The sequence below is a fragment of the Balaenoptera ricei genome, chromosome 19 (genome assembly GCF_028023285.1).
Source record: "Balaenoptera ricei isolate mBalRic1 chromosome 19, mBalRic1.hap2, whole genome shotgun sequence".
NCBI lineage: Eukaryota > Metazoa > Chordata > Mammalia > Artiodactyla > Balaenopteridae > Balaenoptera > Balaenoptera ricei.
Genome location: NC_082657.1, coordinates 10,994,222 through 11,021,205, shown reverse-complemented (window position 1 = coordinate 11,021,205; position 26,984 = coordinate 10,994,222). Strand labels below are relative to the sequence as shown.

Here is a 26,984-nt window from a genome sequence, read left to right as displayed (position 1 = left end):
ATATAAAATTAAATACACTTTATTTAGAACAGGTAGATGTAGATCATCAGTTCTCTGAAATAATACGCAGCCACGAAATGGGATGAAATAGGTGTTGATAATAGGAAGGAATAATAAGAGTAATAGCAAATGTTTATCAGGCACTTACTCTGTGCTACATACTCTTCCAAATGCCATGGATATTCCCTTGTTTAATCCTTGAAAGAACTCTGTCATGTAAGGACCATTATACAGAGAGGAAACTCAGGCACATAGGCAAGCTTGTCCAAAGTCACGCAGCTAGTAAGGGTAAGGGCCACGCAGACCTTTGGGAATCATGTCAAAGTCTGCTGGATCCAGAGCGTGACACTGAATGCTGCAATTAAGAGACATAGTGTGTGCAAGATGGGACCCCATGTCTCTAGGAAGATCCTGGAACCAACACTCTTCAGTCTGTGGAACTCAGAGAATAGAAATGTTGCTACCAGAGCCCTTTACCAAGCAAGAAGTCCTTCAATAGGAAAATCTGGCTTCCAGCAGCATGAGTAGCTTATATGCACTCTAATTCAAGTCTCGCCAGTCAGCTTCCAAGTTTGAAATTCCCCTGACCCCGTAAATTTTGCCCCAGACCCTGGATCGAGGAAACAAACTTGAGAGCCTTGCCTCCTGTCTCCTTGTTGGTTGATCTCGCCATAAAGCTTTTTCTCAAAAAAAAAAAAGTGTACCTTTAGGTTACATAGGGTGAACTACATAGATGTCCCACACAGGTTACTAAAAGCTTGTTAGCTTGGCAGACAATAAAGAAAAGTAGTAACTTTTCTATCACAACAGGGTTCGTGTGTGTGAGAGGAAGAAGGCCATTGCTGTCAAATACGTTTGGACTAAATTGCGAAATTCTTCTGGGGACAATTGGCAATATTCAACAAAAAGTAAAATGCATGTAGTCCAGGATATATATTTAGGGTTTTGGGAGGCTTACTTGTAAGTAGACCCAACGAGGGCGCAAAATAAATACGAGGACGGTTGTCACTGCCACACTTTCGGCGAGGCTGAGGAAAATCAGTGTGTGACGTTGGCAGGATGAAAGGAGAAGGTCTGGGAGGTCTACAGATTTGACTGAAGCCCCTCAGAATCTGGGCTCACTTCCCTCCCATCCTCTCCACCTTCTCAGCACTGTCCCTTTTCTTTCTTTCTTTTTTGTTTTTTAAATATTTATTTCTTTATTTGGTTGCATTGGGTCTTAGTTGTGACCAGCGGGCTCCTTAGTTGTGGCTCACTGGCTCCTTAGTTGTGGCATGCGAACTCTTAGTTATGGCATGCATGTGGGATCTAGTTCCTGGACCAGGGATCGAACCCGGGTCCCCTGCATTGGGAGCGTGGAGTCTTAACCACTGTGCTACCAGGGAAGCCCCAGCTGTCCCTTTTCAAGTGGCCATTGATTGTAAGATTGAGGCTACATCTCAATGTTTTTGGTGTCGTAGGAGGTGGTGACCTTCAAGGATGTGGCTGTGACCTTCACGGAGGAGGAGCTGGGGCTGCTGGACTCCACCCAGAGGAAACTGTACCAGGAAGTGATGCTGGAGAACTTCCGGAACCTGCTCTCAATAGGTGAGGACAGGCACCCTCTCTAACCTAATGTCAGCTCCCCAGTTTGGTTTTGTGTCCTCAGGTGTTGAAGGCTTTGGGGGTCTTGAGATGGTCACCTGCATTTGGGGACCTCACTTTTGTACCAACAATTTTTTAACGAAATAAAATAAGGTAGAAAAATACCAGGATTTGTCGGGAAGAATGGAATACCTTGCAGCAAAAACTCTTGCCAATTGCATGAGTGATGTAAGAACCGATGGGAGGAGAGTTAATGAAAATAGACATTGGCAATAAATCGGTTTCTGTAATACTTATTACACATATGTGTCTGGGTCTTGAAATACTGGTATTTCTTCAAATAGGTCATGTTTTTTGTTTTTTTTTAAATACACTGGTTTTGATTCATTGATCAACATTTAATTCAGGAATCTAAATTTCCAGTAAATTGTACCTTTAGTGTGTTCCTTTTAAGTATGTGACTCTGCATGTTCACAGGGTGTCACCCCTTCAAACATGATATATTCCACTTAGAAAAGGAAAAGAGGCTTTGGGTGGTGAAGACAGCAACCCAAAGAGAAGGGACATCAGCTAAGAACCAGGCAGATAAGAGTCCTTGGAGATGCTCTTCTACGTGTTTTTACTTTTCTCCAGTCCTTTGCTGTCATCTGGTCCAAACTGCCAGACCCCTTCTTTCACACGCCTTTGTACTGGTTGCCCTGCTCCTACCCTTCCCCTCCTATAGTCTATACTCCACGTCACAGCCAACAGTGATGCTTAGGAAAGATTGCCATTCCTCTATTCCAAACCTTTTATGGCTTATTTTTCTTAAAGTTAAAACCTCTTCAAGTGGCTTCTGGAGTCCTCCAGGGTCCGCTCCTGGGCCCCTGCTGCCTCTCCAATTCCTCTCCTCTGCTCTCCTCTCTCGCTGCATCCCTCCCACCCCTGCCGGCCTCCCCAGTGTTCTCAGACCTGCCGGGGACGCTGTATCGCCCGTGGCTGCCCTAATAAATCAGCACAAACTTCATGGCTTAACACAACACATGTTGATCATCTTACACTTCCAGAGGTCAGAGCTGTAACGTGGTTCTCACGGGGCTGAAATCAAGGTGTCGGCACCATTGCGTTTCTCCTTGGGGGCTGTAGGGGAGAACCTGCCTTTCCAGCTGCTAGTGGTCACCCAAATCGCTTAGCCTGTGGCCGCCTTCCTGCATCTTCACAGCCAGCGACATCGCTTCTCTCTGTCCCTTGCTGTGTATTTGCACGCCTCTCTCCCGTTCTCCTTCTGCGTCCCACTTCCGCTTTGAAGGGCCCTTTTGACTGCATTGAGACCCCACCCCCACCCCATAGTAGAGGATCATCTTCCCTTTTAAAGTCAGCTGATCAGCAGCCTCAATCCCGTCTGCAACCTTAATTCCCCTTTGCCACGTGACCTAACATATCCTAGCTTCCAAAAATCAGGACGTGAGTTCCTTGGGGGACAGTTACTCTGCCCACTGCCGGTACTTCTGCCTCTGAGCCCTCAACTTGCTCTCTCTCTTCCTTTTACCTCAGACCCTCCTGCTCCCTCCCTTACTGCCTTCAGGTCTCAGCTCCGTTCTAACAGCACGCGAAAGGCCTCTCTAAAATCCCATCGTCCCTGTACTCTCCTCGTTCTGCCTTTTATTGGGTCTCACAGACTTTGGTTTGCTTGCTTATCACTTCTCTCTTTGCACTGAAGTGTGATACCCAGGAGAGAGTTTTGTCTGTCCTGTTTAGTGCTCTGTCCTCAGTGCCCAGAGCAGCCTGGTATGTGGCAGTCATCTGCAAATATTTGTTGACTTAGTGAGCGTGTTGATGGATGGGACGGGAGACCCCCGTGTCTCCGACAGTCATGGAGATAACTATTAGTCATGTGCAAACCAGAGTGAAGGAAGGAGGTTGCAGAGCATTTTTGTCTTTTGATGAATGTATATCCGATTACTTTCATTTTTTTTCTTATTCGTTTTTTAATTTTATTTTTAATTTTATTTATTTTATTTTTCCAATTACTTTCTGTTTCAACTACTTTCTTTTTTTTTCTTTTCTTTTTTAAAATTAATTAATTTATATATATATTTTGGCTGTGTTGGGTCTTCGTTTCTGTGTGAGGGCTTTCTCTAGTTGCAGCAAGCGGGGGCCACTCTTCGTCGCGGTGCGCGGGCCTCTCACTATCACGGCCTCTCCTGTTGCAGAGCACAGGCTCCAGACACGCAGGCTCAGTAGTTGTGGCTCACGGGCCTAGTTGCTCCGCGGCATGTGGGATCTTCCTGGACCAGGACTTGAACCCGTGTCCCCTGCACTGGCAGGCGAATCCTTAACCACTGCGCCACCAGGGAAGTCCCCCACGTTCTGTTTTCAAAGAGACAGTCCAAAAGATTCAGAAGGAACTAGTGATGGGCCCTCTTGCTTTCTTTTCACCCCAAAGGATTCTTGCCACCTTTGATTTTCTTTATTAGCACATGCTTGGTGTACCCTGGTCTCTGAGACAGCTTTTCAGCAAAACTGAGTTCTCTGTCCCTTTGATATTTCAAATAACATACTTGGAAAAGATGTTTTCCCTGTAGGACTTGGCTTAAGCTCTCATAAAAAAGTCAAACCGAGATTCATTTATTCATTCAACATGCATTTGTAGGGTACTCACTGTACTCCAGTCATGATTCTGGACAGTGATTATAAAGTAGGGAAGTGTAAAAATGTGTTCCATGTACAAAGTGTGAAATGCTTCCTGCTTTGAAGCTGCATTGCAGTGGGAAAGAGACATATTAAACAGCAAATGATTTAGTGAGTCATGTGGGGAAAAGTGCTGTGTAGAACATAAACAGATTCAAGGAGGATGGACATTGCCAGAGGTAGACTGAGTGAGGGCAGGATTGGTTATTTTACATTAGGTGGTAAAGAGGCCTTGGTGGTGGGTTGACATTGAGCAGAGACCTAAAAGACGTGAGGAGTCACCCAGGTGTCTGTCTGAGAAGACTTCCTGGCAGAATTTAACTCCCGTTTTAGGATTGGCTTTCAGAGTTTATACCATGACCTCACCTTCTCCCTTTCTCAGTCTCTGTCTCTGTGTAAAAGATTACCTTCCACTTTTTTACTTTTTTTCCTAGAGGTCTGAATTAATATCAGGTTTAGGACAGTGTATGTTATCTGTTCAACTTGGTTTCCCTTTTGTCCTAATGGAGAAAACCTGCCAGTAGGAGCTGAAGTTCCATCCTCTGCTTTCACTGTGTTTTAGTCGGTGTGTGATTAGATATTTGCTCCCAAACCTGCAAACCATTCTAACCATTCCAGTCACCTCAACGCTGAAGTAACTTTCCAATAAAATGACCTAAGGCAGAGTTATAGAGAGGCTGTTTATCATATGTCTACTGGATCAAAGAGGAGGCAGCTTAAAGGGAGGGGAGTGAATTTCTCCTTTGAAACTTGTCAAAATTTCTTCACAAGTATTTTCTTTCTTCTTCATCTTCTTCCTCTTCCTCTTCCTCCTCTTCCTCTTCTCCCTCCTCCTCCTCCTCCTTCTTCTTTTTTTTTTTTTTTTTGTATGGAGATGCCCTGGCACTCCAGGGGTTAGGACTCTGTGCTTTCACTGCTGAGGGCTTGGGTTCGATCCCTGGTTGGAGAACTGAGATCTCACAGCAAAAAAAAAAAAGCCTCTTTTGTTTTGTTTTGTTTTTAGAGCAGTTTTAGGCTCACAGCAAAATTGAGAGGAAGGTACAGAGATATCTCATATATCCCTTGCCCTCCTCACACTCACAGCCTTTAACATCATTGACATATCCTACCAGATACAACTGATGAGCCTACAATGACACATCGTTTTCATCCAGAGTCTATGCTTTACATTAGGGTTCATTCTTGGTGTTGTACATTTTATGGATTTGGACAAATGTTTAACGCCATGTATCCATCATTATTAGTATCATACAGAGTATTTCCACTGCCCTAAAAATCTTCTCTGCTTTGCTTATTCATCCCTCCTTCCCCCTAACCCTTGGCAGCCACTGACCTTTTTACTGTCTCCATACTTTTGCCTTTTCCAGAACATCAAATAGTTGGAATCATACAGTATGTAGGCTTTTCAGATTGGCTTCTTTCTTTCTTCTTATTTAATAATATGCATTTACATTTCCTCCACATATTTTCCTGGCTTGATAGCACATTTCATTTTAGCACTGAATAATATTCCACAGTGTGGAGGTAACCACAATTTATTTATCCATTCACCTATCGAAGGACATCTTGGTTGCTTCCAAATATTGTTTACAGAAAAGTTATTGCTTTTCCTTAAAGTTCTAGTTGATTCAGATTTTATTATCTGTATAACTTTTTTGTCTACATCATTTATTAACCATATAATTTACTATCCAAGATTCTATGCCGCCTTTGAAATTCAATAGAAATGGCCATAGGTGAACAATTTGAATCTAATTATCAATTTTTTAAGTTAAGTTTTTGATGTCTAACTTGCGCCTCACATAGGAAATTTGCACCAATGGGTTTTGTTATGCTTAGTGGATAGGAGAGAGCTGGGCCACCTCTTGGTTTCCTTTGGCACGCAAACCAGAGCACACGACACACAATGGAAGAGACGAACTGAACATTCTCTGGATTCATTCAAGTCTCATACTCTGTCCTAAATGTGAAATTTTGACAGCACTGAGCAGAGCCTTCAGTTGTCCACATCTCTGAATTTTGTCTTTGCAGAAGGAAAGATCCAAAGTGAGATGGAGACTGTTTCAGAAGCAGGACCACATGAAGAGCTTTCCTCCTGGCAGATCTGGCAACATATTGCAAGTGACTTAACCAGGTGTCAAGACTCCATGATAAAAAGTTCTGAATTCCACCAACAAGGTGACTCATCCGGCCAGGTTGGGGCAGGATTCTCTGAAACTCACACAGGCCAGAAACCTTATCAGTGTAATGAATGTACAAAATCTTTCAGTGATGTCTTCAACTTTGATCTTCATCAACAAATACACCCAGGAGAGAAGTCTCATACATGTGGTGAGTGTGGAAAAAGCTTCTGTTACAGCTCAGCACTTCGCATTCATCAGAGAGTTCACTCGGGAGAGAAACGCTATAAGTGTGATGAGTGTGGCAAGGAGTTCAGTCAGAGCTCACAGCTGCAAGCTCATCAGAAAGTCCACACCGTAGAGAAGCCATTCAGATGTGAGCAGTGTGGGAAAGGCTTCAGTCGTAGGTCAACACTTACTGTTCATTGTAAATTACACATGGGAGAGAAACCTTATAATTGTGACCAATGTGGAAGGGCCTTCATTCATGCTTCACATCTTCAGGAACATCAGAGAATCCACACTGGGGAGAAACCGTTCAAATGTGATATATGCGGTAAGAACTTCCGCCGTAGATCAGCCCTTAACAGTCATTGTATGGTCCACACTGGAGAGAAGCCATACAAATGTGAGGAGTGTGGGAAGTGTTTCACTTGTAGTTCAAATCTTCATATCCATCAGAGGGTCCACACAGGAGAGAAACCTTATAAATGTGAGGAGTGCGGTAAGTGCTTCATTCAGCCTTCACAATTTCAGGCCCATCGGAGAATCCACACGGGAGAGAAACCATATGTCTGTAAAGTGTGTGGTAAGGGCTTCATTTACAGTTCAAGTTTTCAAGCCCATCAGGGAGTCCACACAGGAGAGAAACCATACAGATGCAGTGAGTGTGGGAAGAACTTCAGGATGAAAATCCATTATCAAGTTCATCTGGTCATCCACACGGGAGAGAAACCCTATAAATGTGAGGTATGTGGGAAAGGCTTCCGTCAGAGTTCATATCTTAAAATCCATCAGAAGGCCCACAGCATAGAGAAACCTTACAAGTGTGAAGAGTGTGGGCAGGGCTTCAACCAGAGTTCACGACTTCAGATCCACCAGCTGATCCATACCGGTGAGAAACCATACAAATGTGAAGAGTGTGGGAAGGGATTCAGTCGAAGAGCAGATCTTAAAATTCACTGCAGAATCCACACCGGAGAGAAACCGTATAATTGTGAGGAGTGTGGGAAGGTCTTTAGTCAGGCGTCTCATCTTCTGACCCATCAGAGAGTCCACAGCGGAGAAAAACCATTCAAATGTGAAGAGTGTGGGAAGAGCTTCAGTCGGAGTTCACACCTTCAAGCCCATCAAAAAGTCCACACTGGAGAAAAGCCATACAAATGTGAGGAGTGTGGGAAGGGCTTCAAGTGGAGCCTGAACCTCGACATGCATCAGAGGGTCCACACAGGAGAGAAACCATATAAGTGTGGGGAGTGTGGGAAGCACTTCAGTCAGGCCTCAAGTCTTCAGCTTCATCAGAGTGTCCACACTGGAGAGAAGCCGTACAGATGTGATGTGTGTGGTAAAGTCTTTAGTCGGTCTTCACAGCTTCAGTATCACAGGCGAGTTCACACAGGGGAGAAACCTTACCAGTGTGAGATGTGTGGTAAAAGCTTCAGTTGGCGCTCCAATCTTGTAAGTCATCACAAAATGCATACTGGGGATACATTTTATGAAAGCAGCGAGAGTGGTAAGAGCATCAAGGAACTGTCAGAGGAAAGAAGTTCTACAAAATGATGTTTTCAAAAAACTCATGTGTAACGTGAATTCTTGCAAGCATCAGGTCTCATAGGAGAGAAAGTATTTTAGGTTAGTTGGTGTTGAAGCAGTAGCTAAACAGATCCTAGTGTTCACCAGACCACACAGCAGGGACCCCTTCTGAGTGTTGCAGTAAGGGCTGCATTCAGAACTTTGACATTTATCAGATGTCACTTAGGAGATAGCACTTAGAAAGGAAAAGAGTTTGGTCTGGCCTTTAATAAAAGTGTAAGGATGAGCTAGTCAAAATTGATGTCCATGAGAATGTGTGCTCCATGAGGGCAGGGACTTGGCTGCTGAATCTACACAACCTTAACATTGAGTAGCGCTTTTAGGTGTGCTCAGTACTTCTGTTTTAAATAAACCGAAAGGGGGAAATGTATAATATATGAAAGTTGTATCCAGAGGAGGAAACCTGCAAAATGAAATTAATTCAGGACATGAACATTTGTTGAAATACTGAAAATCACTGCAGAAAACTAATCTGCAATATATTTTTTTAAAATTTATTTTTGGTTGCGTTGGGTCTTCATTGCTGCACACAGGCTTCCTCTAGTTGCGGTGAGCGGGGGTTACTCTTCATTGCGGTGGGTGGGCTTCTCATTGCGGTGGCTTCTCTTGTTGTGGAGCACGGGCTCTAGGCGTGCAGGCTTCAGTAGTTGTGGCATGCGGCTGAGTTGCTCCGCAGCATGTGGGATCTTCCCAGACCAGGGCTCAAACCCGTGTCCCCTGCATTGGCAGGCAGATTCTTAACCACTGCGCCACCAGGGAAGCCCACCAATCTTCAATATTAATATGCTATTAGCCTATTGCAACTGGCTCCTTGCCTCCCGCAGCCTCTGTTCTCAAGTTGGGTGGTTATTTGAGGCCCTGTCTAGTTTTCCAAGGACTGTGTTCAGTAGAAATTGAACTATCTTGTGATGTTTTTTCTTTTCTGATGGTACAGACTGAAAAAACATGATTAACTTTGCAACAACAGTAACTGCCTAGTATACAATTGATTTTTTTGTCTGTCAATGTTACGGCAGGGTTTACTGTAACACTTTGAAAGTGTCACAAAAATCGTTTGTCCCTAGAAAAAAAATTTTTAGTTGACCTTGAACTTACTGATTTCTAATTCTCTGCATTTTCATCCAGACTTTGAAGTGTTTGCCTTCTAATTATTGTAGCATTTCTTCTATCAAAACTTCTCAGGTAGGGGCTATGCCATATTCTTCCCCCACATCCATGAGGCAAATACCCAGAAAACTTGTAGGAATTTGATAAAGTTATCTAATGTATTATTGAGACAAGACTGACATTTATGTGCTTTTCCCTATTGGTAGCAGTAAAGCACGGTTTCTGGAAAGGAGTATGTATCAGAATATATTAGATTGTACATCTCTTTGATCTAGAAATCATATAATTGGAAGTTATTGATTATGAGATTAAAATACCAGAAAGATGAGCACCACATCAATGATGTCACTGAATTTTTTAATGGAAATTAGTGTACAGCTGTAAGAATTTGAGTTTTGATATATTCCTATATTAATCTGAAGCCATTAAAATGATGACAGGGACTTCCCTGGTGGTGCAGTGGCTAAGAATTCGCCTGCCAATGCAGGGGACACGGGTTTGAGCCCTGATCCAGGAAGATCCCACATGCCGTGGAGCAACTAAGCCCGTGCGCCACAACTACTGAGGCTGTGCGCCACAACTACTGAGGCTGTGTGCCACAACTACTGAAGCCTATGTGCTTAGAGCCTGTGCTCTGCAACAAGAGAAGCCACTGCAATGAGAATCCCGCGCACAGCAATGAAGAGTAGCCCACACTCACTGCAACTAGAGAAAGCCCGCACGCAGCAACGAAGACCCAACGCAGCCAAAAATAAATAAATTAATTAAATAAATTTATTTTAAAAAAATTGTGACAGATATAATGGCAGGAGATACACAATATGGGCTTTGAGAGGTCACTGATTGTAGCCTTCATGGTATAATCAACCATAAATCTTTGTTAGTGTTTGTGTATGTGTGCGTGTGCACACATGTATGTGTACATGCATAAGATCATGTGTAAAGGGGTACTCTTGCAGAGTGGTTTTCCTAGGCAAGGAGCATTTTGTGGTATTTTTCCATTTTATAACTTCATGTTATATTTTTTTCTTTGAATAGTGAATATTGCCAAAGCAGGAAATTATTACAATAGAATTTGAAAAAGTACTAAATAATTAATCCCTTGCAGTTAAGACCTCATAATATGATTGTTCTATATTGTCATAAGGCATATAAGATCAAAATTACGGTATGAACTCTGGAAGCCAATTTCAAAAACAAAACAATTCTCAGATTATTTTGCATACACAGAAAAATTGATGAGTTTCAACAATCGAAGCTTTATTATTTATGCTGTGCTTTAACTACAGATCCGTTATAGGGAGAGGGAAAATCCTGGAGCTAGAAACAAAAGTGGATATACCTATATTGTGGAGGTTTAAAAAAATAAAGTTTCTCTTGTTGAAAAGATGCGCATGAGGAGAGAACTCAGCGTAATAGCAGAGGACCCTCTGGATGTGGAACCCGTAAGGACAAAGCAGGTTTGGATGCCATTCCATACTCAGACCAATGGTGGTATTTTTAGTATAGTTGGTTAAAGGGCTTTATTTAGCAAGTTACAGTTGACCCTTGAACAATATGGGTTTGAAATGGGCAGGTCCACTTACATGCAGGGTTTTTTTTAATAGTAATTACTACAGTACTACATGATCTGTGGTTGGTTGAACCCATGGTTGCAGAATTGCAGATACGGAGGAACCACGGATATGGAAGTCTGACCATAAGTTATTTATATAGATCCGTCCATCCATCCATCCGTCCATCCATCTATAGAGAGAGAGGGAGGGAGTGCACATGCTAGGTATTTACAGAAGTAGATATGGAAGTGTGAGGATATACAAACACACACATGTGTATGTGGTGTATATAAGCATGTACATCCACGTTTCTATTTCAGGGCTGGAGCAAGGAAAGTATAGAATGATCCTGGAGAAAATTTGCTGTGCCAGAAAGTAGGAAAGAGTGGTGGGACATGTAAAAAGATCCAGCTTGAAGAGACTCACGCTGGGTAAATCTGAGCAATTTGACCATAAAATAAATAATTATCATACAGAATATGAATAAAGAGGAAGGGAGGGAAGGAAGGGCTCTCATAATAGAATGCCAAGCCATAAATATATAGAAGGAATGATGTAATGTAAAAATCATCATTTACAACCATCATAGTAATTATACGTTCTGGCAAGAATAATCAATGAATTATAAAACTACTGGTTGAAAGTTTATGAGGAACAGGATGCTACAAAACCCAAAATATCTCTCCACAAAGTAGTAGTAATCACAAAAGGAAATACAGTAGGTATAAATTTGGTGAACACTACCTTAGCCAAGAGATGAACATTATCAATAACAGAACAAACCAACATTTTAGATCTCTGGGATATGATGTACTGAGAAGGATGCAACGTTGCTTCAGTATTATTACTGACAGAAATAAACCAACTCTTACCACAAGGAAGCATCCAAGTTGAAGTCTCCTATTTCACAGATATGACCACAGGGAGCATAACTGACCAAAGGTCCCAGCTGCTGCTCTTAAATCCGTCACCACGTTTGCATAGAGGCCAGTCTTTCCCCTGATTGCTCCTAGTCAACACAGCAGGGATCCTAAGGCAGGCCATTTCTTGGAGACCAGGATTCCTCTGTCCAGTGACCTTTTTGCAAGGACTCCCTGACAGCCTTGAAGGATTTTACTTAGATTACAAGGCAGTCCAGGATGATTTACCAAATCTTTCTTCCAAATCTTCACTCAGGGACAGACTTGCACTATGAGCTGATAGTTCTGCCAGCCTTCCAGAGCTCCCTGCCATTTTCTCTCAGATGTTTTCCCTAATAAAATATTTGTTCATTAAAGTATTTCTCAGCACTTTGCCATCTAGTTCTTGGAGGACCAGGACAAACCCCAAACGCTAGAAACATCCCTTTTTGGCTCTTTCTAGTAACCTTCCTTTCCCTATGGTAGCCACTAATTTGTAATGGTGTAGATTCACTTAGCCTATTTTGTACTTTATATAAATGGAGTCATGTAATAGGTACTATTTTGTGTTGGCTTCATTTGCTCAGCATTATATCCATGACATTTATCCATATTGTTGGGAGTGGATAACTTTGATTCATTTTCATTGGTGGATATTATTGCAGTGTGTAAACATATCAAAATCTATTAATCCCATTATTGGTGGGTATTGGGTACTTTCCCATTCTTGGCTATCACAGTTAGTGGTGATGTGAGCAATCTAGAACGTGCCTTGTGCACTTGTTTGAGGGATATTTCTATGGGTGGAACCAAAGGGTTATAGGGTATATGTTCAACTTTGGTAGATACAGTTGACCCTTGAAGAATGCATGGGCATTAGGGATGCATCTGAGTCTTTTATTCCATAGATGTTTAAAAATTTTCTCTCACATTTGGCCCATTAGTGGTGCGTTTGGATTTACAGTGTTTCTTAACTTTAAAATAGTCCAATTTTTCAATTTTTTCTTTCACAGTTTATGATTTTTTTGGTCTTGTTTAAGAAATTCTTCCTACTCCAAGGCAAAAAGGCTGTTCTCTTACGTTTCTTTCCTAAAGCATCATTGTTTACTTTTCAAATTTAAGTCTGCAGATCTTCTGGAATTTATATTTTTGTATCCTATGCAGTAATGATTAATATTTTTCCCATATGGATATCCAGCTGACTGAGAACCAATAGTTGACCCTTGGACAACATGGGTTTAAACTACACAAGTGCACTTATACGAGGATTTTTTTTCAATAGTAAATACTGCACTACTACACAATCCAAGGTTGGCTGAATCCTCAGATGCAAAATTGCCGATTATGGAGAAACCATGTATGTACAGAGGACTGACTATAAGTTATACTTGGATTTTCAACTTAGCAGAGGGTTGGCACCCCTAACGCCCTCGAACCCTAGTTCAAGGATCAACTGTATTAACAAGACTTCTTTCCCCTCTCTGCTGCAGTGTTTTCTTTTCTTTCTTTTGGCCGTGCTGCGTGGCTTGCAGGATCTCAGTTCCCCGACCAGGGATTGAACCAGGGTCACCACAGTGAAAGCGCCGAATCCTAACCACTAGACCACCAGGGAACTCCTTGCAGTGTTTTCTTTTTACACGTTGTTATAATGTCTGTTTCAACACGGATTTTGATGTCTATCATCTTGTCTATCCTTGAGCAAACACCAGACTATCTTATATTGTAGATTTATAGTAAGATTTAATGTGACTAATATCTTTCTTTTCATTCTTCTTTCAGATTGTCCCAGCTCTTCTTTTAGCTCTTTGCTTTTCCACATAATATTTATAAACATCTCATCAATTTCCAAGGGAAAAAATGCTGATATTTTTATTGGGGTTTCATTGAGCCTATAGATCATTTTGGGGATTACTGATATCTTTGTAATATTGAATCTTCAAGCCATGAATATCATTATTTTTAAGAATTTCTCTTGGAGAAAAATAAAAGTGGATCCCATGTAATAAAATGTACATAAATAGACTCCAAAATATTTAAAGGACCTACATGTGAAAGATAAGTCTAGAAAGTTAATTTTTAAAAGGTAGAAATATATTTTTTCACCTGAGGAGTTTCAGAAGCACAGATATTAAGAAATTATTGTTTTATTATCTTATATCTTATAATTAAAGATTTCTATTCCATGAAGAAAACAATAGAAAAATTTTAGAAACACGTGCCCAATTAGGAAAGGATACTTGTAATTGGTAAAACTGAAAAGGTATTAATAATCAGAATATGTAATAGAAATGAGGAAGAAAAAGATAGCATCCACATTACAAAATGGGGCAAAAGGTTTAAGTAGAGATTTATAGATGAAGCTACCAAGCATTTGAAAAAAAGATCAAACTTATTAGAAATCAGAGAAATTTAACTAAAACAAGATACTACTATACATTTAATACACTAGCAAAACAGGGTGATGAGTCGTCCAAATGAAGGTAAGTGGTTGCACAAAAACCTGACGCGCAACTCTTGGTAATCTGGGCTGGTGTAGCCATTCGGGAGGTCAATCTGGCTATATTATTAAAGTATACACATTTGCTATGAAATAATTTCACTCTTGGGTATGTATTCCAAAGAAATTCTCAGATACGTCTATAAACAGAAAGTAAGAAGATGTTTATTGTTATTGGCATGGCAGTTGGAAGAGTATAGGTAAAATGTGGGTGCAGAAAATGGAATTCTGTGAAACAAATTGGATGGGTGAATCTTAAAAATACACTCCTGAATGAAAGAAACATCAGAATGAATTTTATGACACAATATTATTTATATAAATTGAAAATATACACAAGTGCACATTTTGCACAAGAACACACCCAAAAGAAAACACATCAAACAAATTAGAATGGTAGCTGACGGGGTAGAGAAGGGAGTGGAGGGTGCCATAGGGAACAGGAGGTGAATAAATAAAGCTTTTAATTATGTTACTGTATTTCATCATACTATATCCAAGATTTCAGTTTACTTGTAGTGGAAAGAAATCCTGTGTGCTATGTTGCCTTAAGTCAAGAATAGTTCTTGGAGGATATTTTCCTGAAAGAATTTAGAACAAATTTTTGGAAAAATCTTTGTTTACACCATGGATGATCTTTTTGGGTTTTTTTTTTTTGGTGTTTTTTTTGTTTGTTTGTTTGGTTTTTGTTTTGTGTGTGTGTGTGAGATCTTTATTTTGTTTCGTATTTCATTAATCTGCTCTTATTTTTTTCCATCTGCCTTCTTCCGTTTTATTATTCATTTATTAACTTCCTGAGATGTTTTCCGAATCAATTTTCAACTTCCTTTCTACTTTAATATATGCATTTAAGGCTCAACATTTCCCTCTATATATGTGTTAAAATCTCCAGATCCAATTATGAATTTGAATGTTTCTCTTCATCGTTCTGTCAATTTTCGCTTTATAAAGTATGAGCTGAAGTTATTAGTTTCTGATAACTTGAAAGTTTTATGACTGTGAAGTGTCCCTCCGTATGTCAATAATGCTTTTTTTTCCCCCTTACAGTTCACTTGGTCAAATATCAATATCACAGATATTTTATAATTACAGAAATAACTTCAGACCTAGGATGTTGATGTCTGTCTCTAGAAAGGATTTTCACTTGCTTCTGCACGGGTTGTAAGATGCTAACAAAACACGTTCACCTTTACACAATTTCAGGGAAAGGTGTTTTGGCGTTTGGCTTCAGTCCCTGCCAAAGAAAGCCCAGTTTCCTTCTCCTCTTTTTCCAGTGGTGAAACTCTTTGGGGTTTACCAGGAAGCCTCTGTGGCTGGTAATGCCTTTATGTCGCTTAGCCTCTCGAAGACGTCCAAAGTTCTGAGCTTGTACGCCTTTCAAAGAACAGAATCTACACTCTTCTGAGGCCGACACAGTAGAACGTCAAGACTGTCTGAGACCTTCTCAGGGATTCCGGAAAGTGAAAACCAGGGAAGTTGGGCACTTCCGCATCAGGGGAGCGAGGCTCTGTCCGTTTTCCGCTCGAACCTTGGGGGGAAGTGTAGTGTAGGAGGGCGATACTGTAGCCGGTACACGCACGCAGACAGACACACACACACACACACACACACACACACACACACACACACACACAATTCCTTGTGGGACATGTAGTCCAGAGCTCGTGCCGGCACACACACCCACACACACCCTTGCATTCTGGGACATGTAGTCCAGAGCTCGTGCCGGTAGACACACCCGCACCCACCCTTGCATTCTGGGACATGTAGTCCAGAGCTCGTAAACTCGTGTAGTCTCATATACTGCAGCTACAGTAATGCCGCTCTGTAAACGTTTCCCCGCGGAATTCTGGGAAATGTGGTCCAGGAGCTCCGGGTTAGTCGCAGGCACTTCCGCCCCAGGAGGACAACGTAGCAGCCATCTTTTGCCTGATTATGGTGTTTCAGGTCCGCTCTTCACGACCCATTCAAGCTTCCACGACATGCGCCTGGGGCCAACATTTCCAGACCTTTCATTTGGGGAGAAAGAGGAGGAGCGGCTAAAAGCGGAGGTTTGAGGGCCTAGGGTGGTGATGTACGTCCCCCGGGCGGAGCTTCTTTGCGTTTGGTAACGTACCCGGGATGGGGTGGGCTCAGGTCGTGCCTCCTGGGGTTTGAGGGTCTCCCTGGTTTTCTTCACCCCTAACCTGACCCCGCCCCCCCACCTATGAGCTAGCCTTACCACTATATACGGCGTCACACTGGGTGAGTTGCTTAACTCCTCTGTGCTTCCGTTGCTGTTTTGTAAAAGGGGGAAAAAAGAAATGCCTTCTTAATATAGTGTTGTGAGAAAAAACGAGATAGCACAAGTAAAAGATCTACAACTGCCTGATGCATTGTTGTTATTAATACTACTCTAATTCGGGAGGCACCCATTTCGCAGCGGGATTCTGTGAGCCCAGGAAGCTGAATTGTCCTGGACTCCTGGTCTGTTTTGGAAGGAGAGGACTTCTAGCTGGTACGGGGGCGGGAAGGGGGTGCGGTATGAATTATTGGGAATGGAAACACAGCATTGGTATTTCACAGTCTCCTTTCCTTCCCCAGCCCTGACTTCTCAAAAAGCACTGCACGGAGGAAGAGGCAACAGAGCCCCACGTGAGTAGGACTTGGCATTCTTCTACTTAAGATATTCATATAAATTGTAGAACGTATGGGACATGGGTAACGATTATAACTGAGCCTTGGTCACTAATTTCCATTCTAAAAGCTTTATGCAAATGAACACATTACCATCAGGCAGTGGCTCTGTGAATTGGTACTGCTGTTTTCTCTACTTTAACGATGAGGAGATGGGGGCAGGGAACACAACCCTGTTGGCCCGTCCTCACCCAGATGGTAGGAGGCAGAGCTGGGGTTGGGACCCAGGCAGTTTGAGTCCAGCACCCGAGTTTGCTAACCCCTTTGGTATATCCTCCTTGAGCATAGGATACTGGCTAGAATCATATCATGAAAGTAGGTTGGGACTTAATTGTGGGGACCTTGAGAGCAAGGTTTAGGCTACTGCATGAGTTTTTTTTTTTTAATTTATTTATTTATTTTATATTTTTGGCTGTGTTGGGTCTTCGTTTCTGTGCGAGGGCTTTCTCTAGTTGCGGCAAGCGGGGGCCACTCTTCATCGCGGTGCGCGGGCCTCTCACTATCGCGGCCTCTCTTGTTGCGGAGCACGGGCTCCAGACGCGCAGGCTCAGTAGTTGTGGCTCACGGGCCTAGTTGCTCCGAGGCATGTGGGATCTTCCCAGACCAGGGCTCATACCCATGTATTGGCAGGCAGATTCTCAACCACTGCGCCACCAGGGAAGCCCATATTGTATGAGTTTTTAAGATAGTTTTCTCAACTGGGTCATTTATTTTATTTCAAATAATATGTATATCATAGAAGTAGCATAATCATTATGGAAAACTGCAGATATATCCATAAAGAAAAATTTTAATTATCTATAACTTTAGGATGTAAAGATAACAGTTGTTAATGTTTTAGTGCCTTTTTGTCGAGCTGGATTCACCAAAGCCCTACTCAGTCCAATGATTTTATTCCCGCACTAATTATTGTCAACTATCAGGGCCCCTTTCAAAATCCTGACTTGAGCAGAAGACAGCTAGCAAGTGTAGAGTCAAAATGGAGGTCGTTAGAAGTTGTGAAGGTATATCTCTCCCAGGCTTTGGGGAGTGGAATCTTTGCCATCTTTTGTACTAGATCGAACCCGGGCCCCCTGCATTGGGGGTGTGGAGTCTTATCCACTGCACCACCAGGGAAGTCTCCCATTTATTTCTTAAACTTTCCTATATTTATAACGATATAATTACAATTCAGATTCCTGTCTTTTTTAATTTAAATTAGATATGAACTGTCAAACTATTTTTTATTGTTGTCGCAGAATCCTGGCTTTTATTAGTTCTCTTTACCTCTGTGCATAATTGTCAAAACGGTACTTCCTGTTTAAAAAGAAACTTAATGTATTTTTATACCTTTTGTAAAAAGTTGTTCACGTCAATTTAAATATTATTGTTGCAGTAACAAAATCCTTAGGAAGACAAGCAGAGATTTCAGAAGTCTAAAGACTCTCACATAACAGGGCAACAACATATGACCTCCACATGTCTGACAGTGTTCTGTTGGTAGAAATCACATCTCTAAGGATAATTTCTAACTAAAATATCATCTGCTTTACTGCAGTTGCTAAGAAATAAGAAACCCTGACGATGGTGTTCTCAGAGCTTTCTACCTTACAGCAATCTCACGAGGTGGATGCCATTGTTCTCCCCCACTTGCAGATGACAGAACTGAGGCGAAGAGATGTTAATAATTTGCCCAGGATGACACTGCTAGTGAATGGCGTAGCCTGATCGCAGCCCACGCATATTGACTCCAAAACCTACTCTTACTTACATGGTCTCTGTTTACACCATACCCAGAATAAGAATGACCACTGTGGAAGCTGCAGGCACACTGTGAAGGGGCCACTGTGTGTGGATGGGCAGGTCATTCCTCACACAGCCGCTGAGAGGGGTCACGGGGGCATCTGGTATCCGTGTGGGGCTCTGCTCATCAAGCATGCTCGGCTGCAGCCACCCCGAGGACTGGGAGCCTTGGTAATTCACAATGAGCACCACGTGGGTTAGTGACTTTTTTTTTTTTTAACCAGTTTCCATTGACTTCTTTCTTCTTTCCCTGTCTGTCTTCCTAGGACTCTGCACTTTCCCAGAAGGAGAGAGAAAATGAGCACATTCCAGGTGAGTAGAGCTTGCCTTTCTTGCTGTTAAAAATGCCATTTTTTTAACTCAGATTTGACACAGGTTTTCCTCTTTTTTTTTTTTCTTTTTCTTTTTTTTTTTGATTGGACTATAGTTGATTTACAATGTTGTGTTAATTTCAGGTGTACAGCAAAGTGATTCAGTTTTACATGTATATACATATATTTTCAGATTCTTTTCCCTTATAGGTTATTACAAAATATTGAGTATAGTTCCATATGGGTTTTTCTCTTTCAAGGAGAGTCTAAGCATATGAGGACCTGAGTGTGCCATGTGTGCTTTTTTTAAAATTCCTGTTACATTTAATTGGTTTCGGTTTTAATTTTTGTTTTATTTCATCATTTTTTTGTTTCACAAATAAAAGAAAAATTAAGGGAAATGAAGAACATCTTCCACTTTACTGCTTACCTGCTTACAAATGAGCTGCTTTTATACTTCTGTAATCTTTTCATCATATGTATTCATAGCTGTGTAGTTGTATTTATAACATAGATACAATTTTAAATTGTATTTTTTCACTTAATACTAGCTAACATTCACTTTTAATTGCTTTATCATGTTCCCACAAACTTATGCACCTATTTTTTAAACTATTCTTTTTTCATAGACATTTAGTTTAAAGACTTTTACTGTTTTAGGAACACTACAGTGACAGTGTTCCTGATTTAACCTTTTTCTCAAAATATCTGTTCTGAAGAATATTGCCCCTTTTTGCCCTTAACATACTAGGTTTAGGTATTCAGAGTTGAAGAGATATGTTTTATATGTGGTGCCTTGGATGTTTTTTGGTATAATATCCAAATATGGCACAGCACAGCAGGATCAAACTGCTGCTTCATGCAGAAAACATAATGTATTGTTAGAAGTTTTCTCACGACCAGAGTTAGATTCAGTCTTCCCCATGCTTGAGTCAGACCCTTTGTGTATTTTATTTACTGGTTTGTTTCTTTTTCCGTCTTATATATTTTTCTAATCAAGTAATACATAACCTTAGTTTAAAAAGTCTAGTGGTACTTAAAGCACTTGTCACTGCATAGACATCTCAGAACAATTGTATAAAGAGGTGCTTGGTTTCATCTTTGTTTTAAATGTAAAGAATAGGGGTTGTGAAAAAATGAGGAACCAACTCAGACTCACCCAGAAAACCAAGGGTCTGGAGTCAGAGTATTGCATTCGAGCGAAAGACAGAAACGGGGAAAGAGAGAGTTTTCATTCAGAGACCTGGCATGGCCTTTTGGTTAATTTCCACATATAACACTCCTCCTCAGCTGGTTCCCACCTCAATGAGAAAGCAGGTGCCATCAAATACTGCCGGGACTAAATTGGTAACTGTTTCCGGGGCTCTTGGCAATAATAATTAAAAAGTGAAAGCTTTTTAGTTCAGGATCCAGCAGTTAGAATTCTAGGGAGTTTACTTATGAGTTGTCTGAGAGCCCCAGGTAAATACACAAAGCTTTCTCTTTCATAGCCGCACGTCCGGCGAGGCTGAGGAAAGTCAGTGTGTGGCATTGGCTGGATGGAAGGAGGGGGTGCTGGGAAGTCTGCACACCACACAGGAGCCAGAGCAACTTCCCATCCTCCTCCTGTCCTCGGGGCTGCCCCTCTTCCACTGGCCACTGGGTATAAGATTGAGTTGGTGTTGTTTGTCGTAGGAGGCGGTGACCTTCAAGGACGTGGCCGTGGCCTTCACCGAGGAGGAGCTGGGGCTGCTGGACTTGGCCCAGAGGAAGCTGTACCAGGATGTGATGGTAGAAAACTTCCGGAACCTGGTCTCAGTGGGTGAGGACAGCCTTTCTCTGCGAGTGTCTTTGTGACCTTGGTATTTCAAGGCTTTGGGCCCCTTGAGATGGTTCCCTGAGTTTGGGGACCAGACTTTTGCAATTCCTGTGGGACATGAGAGGATGTCTCTGGTCTTTCTAAACAGTGTGTTTCAGATCCTTTTCATTTGTTTTGTAAAAGAACTGTAAATCAATGGTATCTTGCTGTACCTTGTGTATTCTTTTTCAGATTTCCCTTCCTGCCATTAGTGGATTATAAAGCCAATTTATTGAGCCCTACGTGCGATTTTTTAATGAAATAAAATAGTATAGAAAATATCAGAGTTTGTTAGGAAGAGTACAACACATTGCAGCAAAAACTCTGGCCGATGGCATGAGTGGTGTGAGAGCCAGTGGGAACAGATTTCATGAAAATAGACATTGGTTAGAAATAGGTCATTCAAGCATCGTTTTAGTAATGTATACTTCTACATGTGTATCTAGGTTGTGAAATAAATGCTGTTTCTTCATTGGGTCGTGATACAAAGTTTGAAAAACACGGCTTTCAATATCTTGAATATGCAGTTGGAACTCAAATTTCTAGTAAACTTTAGCTCTAGCCCGTTCATGTTAACTTGTGACTTTGCATGTTCTCCTTCTTCAAACGAGATACAAAACATATAGAAAGAGCAGAGAGGCTTTGGTTGATGAATTCAGCAACCCAGATAGAAATTTAGGTAAGAACCAAGCAATCCTGAGTTCTTGTGGTTAGCTCTCCATCTGTTTTGCTTCTCACCAGCCCTGTGCTGTCCATCACCTGGTCCCAGTTGGAAATCTCTTTCCCGGATTATTGCATAGTCTTTGTACTGGTCACCTGATCCCATCCTTCTCCTCCCACAGTTTGTTCTTTAAGTGGCAAAGTGATCTTTTGTAATTTTAAGTCAGGTTATGTTCTTGTTTCAAAATTCTCTTGTGGCTTCTTTTACTTAGAATAAAAACCACTTAAAGTGGCTTCTAGAGTCTTCTGTGGGCTGCTGTTCGTTCCCCACCACCTCCCTGAATACATCTCCTCTCCTCCTTCTTACCCTATCTTTTCCAGACCTGCAAAGGATGCTTCTGCCACAGAGCCTTTTCCTTGTTCTTCTCTCTGCCTGGAATACTCTTTCACCTGTAATCTTTTAGGCCTCTCTACTTCTTTCAGTCATTCACCTTTAAGATGATGAGAGGGCTGTCCTCTGACCACCCTATGGAAAATACAGTCTTCTTTCTTACTCTCTCTGCCCTGCCTTGTTTTGTCTCTAAGCATTTCACTCATGTACATTTTTGTTCACCTGTTTCTCACCTCTCTTTCTTCCACTGGAGGGTAATCCAGGAGTGGAGGAGGAATTTGGTCTGTTATGTTTATTGCTCACTAGCCTCAGTGCTTAGCATAGTCTTCGTACATGACAGGGGCTCTTAAATATTTCTTGAATAAATGAATGAGTTAATGGATAGAGAAATTAGCCTTCCATGAAAATAGCTAGTAGGCAGTGAACAAATCCAAGTGAATAAGGGATATTGCCAAATGTTTTTTTGTCTTCAAATGAATTCCTAGCCTAATTCTAACTTCTCAGGTGCCCATGATGTGTATGTGTGTGTTTGCCTTTCTGTACAAGTTGGCCCTCATCAACTTGCACAAAAAACATGTATAGAACCTGTAATTATAACCAAACTGAGTAAAACGCTTTCCCTGTGACTTCCCTTGAGCGCTTAGTAGCAGAGCATATTCATATGTCTACTTCTTAGGTAGCTCTCCTATAGAAGGAAAAAAAATTCTATTTCCTTATCCCTTATACCAGGGGAGAACAGGTCTCAGAAAACAGCCAGCTGGTGAGTTAGCCTTTCCCTTAAAAGATTTGCCCCGCTGCATCCCATTTGCTTCCTCCAAAGCCCACCTCACTAATAAGAAATCGATCTTTGTTAGCTCTACAAACATTTTGTGTGTGGGGGTGGGGATTCGTACGTATCCTGTAGAAGGTATTTTAGATAATGTCACCTTGAGTGCTTTGATGATTCTTTAATAGTTTCTAGTCTGTTTCTTCTCAATACTTATCACAAGCTATGGAATTTATTCCCAGCTCACTCATAAACCCCATTCTTCACTTTGGAACTCATTCTTGTTAAAGACCAATGTATCTGTGTCCAAAAATTTTCCAGGCTGTTTTTAAAGAGACAGCATTCTTCCCTAGCCTCTAAATTTTGACTCCTACTTGGCAGGGGGAGTGGGGGGACGTATTAGGCAGCACAGATGCCTCAGAAGGATCCAGTGCATAGGTTTTCATGCTTTTTTTTTACCCCCACTGATTCTTAGAACCTTTTTTTTAATTAATTAATTAATTTTTGGCTGCATTGGGTCTTCGTTGTTGCACACGGCCTTTTCTCTAGTTGTGGCGAGTGGGAGCAGCTCTTCGTTGCAGTGCGCAGGCTTCTCATTGCGGTGGCTTCTCTTGTTTCGGAGCACGGGCTCTAGGTGCGCGGGCTTCAGTAGTTACGGCACGTGGGCTCAGTAGTTGTGGCTCACGGGCTTAATTGCTCCGCGGCATGTGGGATCTTTCCGGACCAGGGCTCGAACCCGTGTCCCCTGCACTGGTAGGCAGATTATTAACCACCCTGCCACCAGGGAAGTCCCGATTCTTAGCACCTTTGATATTCTCCTCAGCACTAACCCCCTTGGTGTACTGCTGCCTCTGGTGCAGCCTTTCAACTTTTCAGCAAAACTGTACTTTCCAGTCCTTTTCCTATATCTGATACCTGACTTGTGAAAGCTCTTTTGCTTCTCTGACTTGGTTCAAACTTAACCTGGGATTCAGAATTGTAGAGAATCCTGGAAATCAAACTGGGGTTCACCTGTACATGCATTTCTTGAGCCCTGACTAACTGCCAGGCACTGTTAAAGCTGTGAGCACAGCAAAATGCTTGTCTTTATTGATACTGTATTGTGGTAGGAATGACATGTAATTTTTGAAAGATGATTTAAATAGTATGTCAGATGGTAATCATTTTGTTTTAAATGGGTTTCTTTAATGCTAAGTATTTGGGAGTTTAATGGACCGTCTCTTGGTTTCTGTCAGTATATAAACCAGAGAACTTCATTTGTGGTGCGAAAGATAAGCTGAACCATCCTGAGGTTCATTAAGTCTCATACTGTGTCTTAAGTGTAAAATCTTGAATCTTTGAACAAAGCTTTCACATGTCCACATCTCTGAATTCTCTGTCCTTATAGAAGAAAACAATCAAAGTGAGTTGAGGGCCGTTCAAGACAGAGGATCACGTGAAGACCTTTCCTGCCGGCAAATCTGGCAACAAATTGCAAGTGACTTAACCAGATGCCAAGACTCCGTGATAAATAGTTGTCAGTTCCACAAACAAGGTGATTCCCCCTGCCAGGGTGGGGCAGGACTCTCTATTCAAATTTCTGAAGATGAGAACCATATATTAAATGATAAAGCGGGTGATCCCAGTAGTACTGGAAATCCAAGGTGTGCAACTCTGAGAGCCCAGGATTCCTGGAGGAAAACTTCATTGACTGAGTTGCAGAATTATCAGAATAGACACCAGCAAATTTCCATGAAAAATAAACTGTGTCAGTGTAAAGAGGATGTTGACACCATCAGTTGGATTTCACATCACCTTGATGCTCATGGAGTACACAAGGGTCAAAAATCTTACAGCTACAGTGATTATAGAAAAGATAGCACGAGGGTTTCAACACTGGATCAGAAAACTATGATTCACACAGGACAAAAACCTTACCAGTGTAACGAATATAAAAAAACCTTCACCAATCTCTCCACCTTTGATCTTCACCAGCAATTACACTCAAAAGAGAAGTCTCATATGTGCAGTGAGTGTGGAAAAGGCTTCCGTTACAGCTCGGTTCTTCATATTCATCAGAGAGTTCACGTGGGAGGAAAACGCAGTGAGTGTGATGAGTGTGGCAAGGAGTTCAGTCAGAGCTCACAGCTGCAGACTCCTCAGAAAGTCCACACTGTAGAGAAACCGTTCAAATGTGGGGAATGTGGGAAAGGCTTCAGTCGTAGGTCAGCACTTACTGTTCATTGTAAAGTCCACACGGGAGAGAAACCTTATAATTGTGAGGAGTGCGGGAGGGCCTTCAGTCAGGCCTCTCACCTTCAGGACCATCAGAGAGTCCACACTGGGGAGAAACCATTCAAATGTGACATGTGCGATAAGAGCTTCAGTCGGAATTCACACCTTCAGTCTCATCAGAGAGTCCATACGGGAGAGAAGCCATACAAATGTGAGGAGTGTGGGAAGGGCTTCATTTGTAGCTCAAATCTATACATTCATCAGAGGGTCCACACAGGAGAAAAACCCTACAAATGTGAGGAATGTGGGAAAGGCTTTAGTCGGCCTTCAAGTCTTCAGGCCCATCAGGGGGTCCACACTGGAGAGAAATCATACATATGTAATGTGTGTGGTAAAGGCTTTACTCTGAGTTCAAACCTTCAGGCACATCAAAGAGTCCATACAGGAGAGAAACCATACAAATGTGATGAGTGTGGGAAGAGCTTCAGGAGGAACTCCCATTATCAAGTTCATCTGGTTGTCCACACAGGGGAGAAGCCCTATAAATGTGAGGTATGTGGGAAGGGCTTCAGTCAGAGTTCATATCTTCAAATCCATCAGAAGGCCCACAGCATAGAGAAACCTTACAAGTGTGAGGAGTGTGGGCAAGGCTTCAATCAGAGTTCACGACTTCAGATTCACCAGCTGATCCATACCGGTGAGAAACCATACAAATGTGAAGAGTGTGGGAAGGGATTCAGTCGAAGAGCAGATCTTAAAATTCACTGCAGAATCCACACCGGAGAGAAACCGTATAATTGTGAGGAGTGTGGGAAAGTCTTCAGGCAGGCCTCAAATCTTCTGGCCCATCAGAGAGTCCACAGCGGAGAAAAACCATTCAAATGTGAAGAGTGTGGGAAGAGCTTCGGTCGGAGTTCACACCTTCAAGCCCATCAAAAAGTCCACACTGGAGAAAAGCCATACAAATGTGAGGAGTGTGGGAAGGGCTTCAAGTGGAGCCTGAACCTCGACATGCATCAGAGGGTCCACACAGGAGAGAAACCATATAAGTGTGGGGAGTGTGGGAAGCACTTCAGTCAGGCCTCAAGTCTTCAGCTTCATCAGAGTGTCCACACTGGAGAGAAGCCGTACAGATGTGACAGATGCAGTAAGGTCTTCAGTCGGTCTTCACAGTTACAGTCTCATCAGAGAGTGCACACAGGGGAGAAGCCTTACAAGTGTGAGACCTGTGGTAAGAGCTTCAGTTGGCGCTCCAATCTAACAATTCATCACAGAATCCATGCTACTGATAAATCCTATAAAAGTGATAGGAATGGTAAGACCATCAGAGAGCCCACACAGGAAAAAAGTTCCATAAAATGATTAAAAAAAAAAACAAAACAAAACTCAGGTGTCATGTGAATTCTTCCAATCATCAAGTTCAAAAGAAAAAAAATCACTTGTTTCATTAAAGTCAGTGTTTCAGCCATAGCTCAGCATGTTCCAGTAGTCAGGAGGCCACACAGCAGAGAACCCTGGTAAATGGTGTAGTAAGGACTTCAGTTTGAACTTTGACCTCTATTAAATATTACTCAGGGGAGAAGCCTTAGTATGAGTTTTAGCAGGCCTTGTACAAAAGTATGATGGACATGCCAAAATTTATGCCCATTACAATGTAAGCTCCACAAACGCAGAGACCTTTGTTCTGAATCTACAGTCTGAACATTGTCAACTACTTCGTAGGTGCTCGATATTTGTTAAATTAATGAATGAGGAGAAACTTTTTGAAAATTATGTTGCAGTCCCCTCCAAAATTTCATAAAAATTTGTATTCAGAGCAGTTAACCTAAGTGTGGCCTTAAAAGTAATTCAGGGAGACAAAGAGTTGAAGTGTTAGAAAACCACTCAGTACTGCAATTTGTAATATTAGTGTGGCATCGTCCTGTTATGATTAGCTCCTCTTGTCCCCCCAGCCTCGCTTCAAGTTGGATCTTATCTTGGACTTTGTCTAATATTCTGTCAATTTTATACAGTACAAATTCAGTTATCTTTTGTGACAGTATAGACTTACTGAAAATGGATTGTTCATCTTGCAATACAGAAAACATACTGTTGACCCTCTT

The 26,984-nt window shown here is 41.8% G+C and overlaps 2 protein-coding genes and 1 pseudogene across 6 annotated transcripts in view; 2 read left to right on the top strand and 1 right to left on the bottom strand.

Moving 5' to 3' along the window:
• LOC132353842 (uncharacterized) overlaps positions 1–9,784 on the top strand; it is a 55,715-nt gene extending 45,931 nt beyond the window's left edge. The window contains exons 12-13 of the mRNA XM_059905342.1: positions 1,461–1,587; positions 6,286–9,784. Of these exons, the coding sequence (XP_059761325.1) occupies positions 1,461–1,587; positions 6,286–8,153 (1,995 nt within the window). The 3' untranslated portion in view covers positions 8,154–9,784. The remainder of the gene's footprint in view (positions 1–1,460; positions 1,588–6,285) is intronic.
• Positions 1–26,984, bottom strand: part of LOC132353967 (carcinoembryonic antigen-related cell adhesion molecule 1-like) — a 902,477-nt pseudogene that overhangs the window by 560,162 nt on the left and 315,331 nt on the right.
• LOC132353636 (zinc finger protein 226-like) lies at positions 15,401–26,259 on the top strand. 5 transcript variants are annotated; one of them, XM_059904981.1, is made up of 5 exons: positions 15,401–16,352; positions 16,829–16,879; positions 18,970–19,015; positions 20,692–20,815; positions 24,056–26,259. In XM_059904981.1, the coding sequence occupies exons 1-5, from the start codon at positions 16,318–16,320 to the stop codon at positions 26,242–26,244; spliced, it is 2,445 nt and encodes an 814-aa protein (XP_059760964.1). In that variant the 5' UTR covers positions 15,401–16,317; the 3' UTR covers positions 26,245–26,259. The 5 variants fall into 5 exon arrangements, with proteins under 5 accessions (XP_059760964.1, XP_059760965.1, XP_059760966.1 ...); XM_059904982.1 differs by having other exon boundaries at positions 15,402–16,296; positions 20,689–20,815; XM_059904983.1 differs by having other exon boundaries at positions 15,402–16,319; positions 20,689–20,815.